General features: G+C 39.9%; 1 protein-coding gene across 1 annotated transcript; it reads left to right on the top strand.

The window, feature by feature from the left end:
• The first annotated feature begins 2,817 nt into the window (after positions 1 to 2,817).
• On the top strand, positions 2,818 to 4,739 carry avpr1aa (arginine vasopressin receptor 1Aa). The gene is made up of 2 exons (XM_048258055.1): positions 2,818 to 3,883; positions 4,273 to 4,739. The coding sequence occupies exons 1-2, from the start codon at positions 3,010 to 3,012 to the stop codon at positions 4,569 to 4,571; spliced, it is 1,173 nt and encodes a 390-aa protein (XP_048114012.1). The 5' UTR covers positions 2,818 to 3,009; the 3' UTR covers positions 4,572 to 4,739.
• The last annotated feature ends 214 nt before the right edge of the window (positions 4,740 to 4,953 follow it).

The following is a 4,953-nucleotide window of genomic DNA, read 5'->3' as shown; positions in this document are numbered from 1 at the left end:
ATGTGATGAATTGTTGAGTACTCCTAACTAAAGGTTGGATATTGATAAAAAATGTTCAGCTAAACACCACACATCACTACCCATCCCAGGCTATTCTTAATAACACTATGATGAACAATCAGCCGTTTGACACTAAAGAATACCCTTTGGGTGCTTCTGGTGTTAATCATTTGAATAAATGTAGTGGTTAAGCAAGAGAACTAAAATACACTCTGCTGAACAACAGGTTAGAAGCAACTCAAGGCTGTCACGCTGAAGACCGTTTGCATTGTGTTTATCTTATCTCTTATCAGGGCTGCCTGACTTCCACATATTGTTCCTTTGTTACTGTACAATGCAGTGACATACCATGACCCAAAATGTAACGATTCTTCCAGAATCTTTGCATGCCTAGACACCGTTGCCATGGCTGCTCAGAATCCAAACTAAACAGTGCAGTGCTGACACAAAACTTTGTCTCAGTTGATTAATAGGCAAAGTTTGGGTTCAAACTGACATTTCACCACATTTCAGGAGGGGGTGTCAAATACGTAGTATTCACCTTAAAACACCAGGGAGGGGATTCATCAAAAAGAACGGGATTTAGGTGAGCTCAATGGAATTTCCTCTTCCTATTACACAACCCATGAAAGACTTCACCAAGGGGACATTTTCTCTCTCCTGTCAGGACAGTCTGTTTACTCTCACAGGCAAGAATGTCAGATACCTGAAGGATTACAACAGACTATCTTCAATATGAATAATTAAATAACATACACAAAATATTTTGATTCCTTGAATGAAAATAACATTAATTTAATATTGTATAATGACTTTTGGAGGCTTTATTATGATTATTTATCACACTTAAAAAACATGTAAATAAAAAAAACTGAAATGTAACTGAAACAAAAAAAAATGTATGTTAGGGTAGAAAGACTGCATCTCAGAAATTAGGTACTTGTGGATTGAGAGAAGATAATATGACATTTTTCCAACTCACACACATGCTATGTAAATAGTATCCTCAATGCTTTTTTTGATGAGGGAAATGCTTTATTTACACAACTTGTAGATATGGTCAAATGCTAATTAAGATCAACTACTGCGCACTCTTTTTGTTTTACACAGGATTGATTATGCTGTCAAACTCAAAATCTTAATCTGGAACTCCAGACTGCATATGCTTCCTATGTTGGGCACAGAGTGCCATTCAGTGTTTTCCTTACATTCAAAATATTATGCTGGAGAATGGGTGGGCACTCTTTATCAGGACAAGAGAGCAGTGGCCATATATGCGCCATATGACTGGTCACTGAAGTAAACATCGGTGGGTTTGGTTCATGACACAGTGCGCATGCATGCCAGGCACGTGCAGAGAAAGGGGGCTACAGGGGCTCTAGCACCTGCCCTTTTGCCCCTTTGATGTCCAAGTGCCCTTTTGACAAGACCCGTTTTTACTTTTTTAAAATTTGTAATACTTCCGCTAGTTCCAACGTGAATATTCGCTAAAATGTCTCATTAATAGTTTGTGAAATTAGAAATTTACAAAAATAAAAATTTTCTGTGTTAATTAAAATGCCTTGCGGCCACCAATCCGTGACGTCATACATTCAGTGAACTCTCAGAATGTGCACGCAGACACAGTGCTGCAGGAGACGTTTGGGAGCACGGGAAGGTCACTTGGCAGTTAGCCTATCTGAACATGCAATAGTATTCAGCTTAGAGATAGAGAATACAATGTTTAAAGTTGTCTCATGTTTTTAATTAGGTAGGTATCAAACCAGTTTTAACCATGTCATGGTCCATCCATTTCAATAACCTGGCAGCTTCGAAGGCTGAACGTTCATAACATATTCTGATTAGGTTACTATGTTATAGTAGCTTAGGTTAGTAGACCTAGTTCATAAAACAGAGTAGGCAAACCTTTTCTAAATCGTCATAAGCCGACGACATAGGCTACTGTAGTTGTTTAACTAACCCAACTCCACACGTCGTTCTCTGTTTACAGAAGGCTACATTACGCGTCATTTCACTCAGTGGCCACACGCACAGCACGTGAATCTGCAAGACACCAGCTTGCTAATGGTGGTAGTTCACTGTGATAAACATTAAAATTATAGCCTGACAAGCCAGACTAGGCAATAACATATTTGCTGCCGCTAGGGTGCGTCTAGATTTCTAGGCTATTAAAATTAGTTTTGAATTTAATCAATAAGATGTAGCCTTATAGCCTATGATTGATAATGACTGACTGACTATTATTGTGTTACATGCTTCAAATGTAAAGCACTTTGAGCTGCATTCTGTGTATGAAAGGTGCTATACAAGTAAAGCTTATTATTATTATTATTATTATTATATTATTATGATCTCCGTGTAGACAATAGCCTAATGAAAACTGAAAAGACCTATCTGTCTGTGCCCTGGCTACAGTAGGCCTACAGTACATGCACTCCTATTGAATTTTCAGAACCAAGGAGAGAAATGAAAAAAATGTGTTACAGCTCTGTCTGCTATTAACACCCATTCTCCTTGATACATAATGAATAAATGTGAAAATGTATAAAATGTGGATACAGTGTGATGGAAGATGTTTTATTTTGATATAATTTGCATGTAGCCTATGTATTCTTTATTGGGTTGTAATCAAAATTAAGTTTTAAATAAAGTTAACACGTTTTCTGAAAATTTTGTTCCATGTGCCCTTTTTTTAAATTTGAGCCCCTGCCCTTTCAAAGGTCTCTGCACGCCCCTGATGGTTGCTGGAATATGACTCCAGTTTAAAATACAAGGAGACCCAGAGCGCAGGCAGTGTGCGTTAGGAGGGCCAGTTGACGCTGTCTGAGTTTGGAGACCGTTGATACGAGAGACGCAGCCTCTACGCCACATAGCCAACCACACAGAGCGCACTGGAGACATTCTGCCATGCGTTTTTACGCAAACGCGTTTTACTTGAAATAATTTTTATTCACCTTCTACCAAAGATCATAATAAGCAACCAGGTCTGACAACGAAACACTTTTTAAAATGGAACTACAACAACTCAACGCTTCTTTTTCAAAAAACGACAGCGACCTATTTGGAAGAAATGAAGAAGTCGCTAAAATTGAAATAACCGTTTTGAGCATTACTTTTGTTGTGGCAGTCATTGGTAACATTAGTATACTGGTAGCTATGTACAATACCAAGAAAAAGACTTCCAGAATGCATCTTTTCATCAAACACCTGAGCTTAGCCGACTTAGTGGTCGCTTTTTTCCAGGTTTTGCCACAACTGTGTTGGGAGATTACATTTCGTTTTAATGGACCGGATTTTCTCTGTAGGATTGTAAAACACTTACAGGTGCTGGGAATGTTTGCTTCTACATACATGATGGTAATGATGACTGTAGACCGCTATATCGCAATCTGCCACCCGTTGAAGACTCTCCAGCAACCGACTCGCAGGTCCTACATCATGATCATCAGCACCTGGGTCGGCAGCCTGCTGCTCAGCACGCCGCAGTCCTTCATCTTCTCCCTGAGTGAAATAAAGAACGGGTCCAAGGTGTACGACTGCTGGGGGCACTTCATCGAGCCGTGGGGTTTGAAGACCTACATCACCTGGATCACAATTGGGATCTTTTTAATCCCAGTTTCTGTTCTGATGGTTTGTTACGGATTCATATGTCACAGTATTTGGAAAAACATTAAATATAAAACGAAAAAAACCACGTCCGATGCCACGCATAAAAAGGGTTTAATTGGCAAGAACTCCGTTAGCAGTATCACCACTATATCCCGTGCGAAGCTGAGGACAGTCAAAATGACTTTTGTTATTGTTCTGGCATATATTATTTGTTGGGCGCCGTTTTTTACGGTCCAGATGTGGTCGGTGTGGGATGAAAACTTCTCATGGGCCGGTATGTATTTTTATGAATATACTATGTAGATTCCGATTATCCCTTGCCATAGGTTTCTTTGTTCTGTTTTTGTTTTTGTTTGATTTTTTGTTTTTTTCTTCTTAAGGAGATCAAGAGAGTTTTCTTGTAAATAAATTGATTATTTTGAATTTGTGCACTGAAGCTCAAAACAAGTTTCACTCTGCCTTGTTATAGAAATATTATTAACTAACTTTCAGCCATTTTACGTTTTCACACTGGCAGATAAAAACTTTAACTTGAATAGACTGTATTTGTGTACCACAACAGCCTACTTTTTAAATGATAAACATCAAAATTACAGGAACTCGCAATTACCCTTCTAAGCACCTCTTAATGTTTTTTCCATTCCCGCTCTTCCTCCATGTCAGATTCTGAGAACACCGCTGTCACTCTCTCTGCACTGCTAGCCAGTCTGAACAGCTGCTGCAACCCCTGGATATATATGATCTTCAGTGGTCACCTTCTGCAGGACTTTGCATACTGCTTTCCATGTTGCCACAAAATCCACCAGAAGTTCAGGAAAGAAGACTCAGACAGCAGTATCAGGAGAACCACGCTCCTGACTAAAATAACAAACAGAAGTCCCACGTGCAGTTCAGGGACATGGAAAGATCTGGATAACTCACCGAAGTCAGACAGGTCAATTCCATTGGACCTGCAGTCTTGATTCCCTGTATCAGTGCTCCATATTTATTAACTTTTTTATTAAAATGGTGGCACGAGGTACCTCAAACTGAATGTGATCTTGCCATAGACTCTGCAGGACATGCCCTGCCACATTTAGGGCATGTCCTGTCTGAACTAAGGGGCATGTTATGTCTGACTTAAAGAGTGTTGGGGGAGGCACAATGTGGTGTGAATCGGTCTGAGCCAAGGTCTCTCGTTGGTATAGGTCTGGACCGGAGAGCCCAATCTGTCTGATTCTGTCCAGACAAAATTTGCTTATCTACATTTACCCTCCATCCCTCAATCTGCTTTCCAAATGCCAAGTCTGACCGTTTGAGATTTCATAGGGGCAGCAGGGGCACGTGCGTCAGCAGAGGTATTTG

This window comes from Alosa alosa, chromosome 11 (genome assembly GCF_017589495.1).
Source record: "Alosa alosa isolate M-15738 ecotype Scorff River chromosome 11, AALO_Geno_1.1, whole genome shotgun sequence".
Taxonomy (NCBI): domain Eukaryota; kingdom Metazoa; phylum Chordata; class Actinopteri; order Clupeiformes; family Clupeidae; genus Alosa; species Alosa alosa.
Note: the sequence above shows the minus strand (reverse complement) of the source record. Positions and strands in the feature narration are given on the sequence as shown.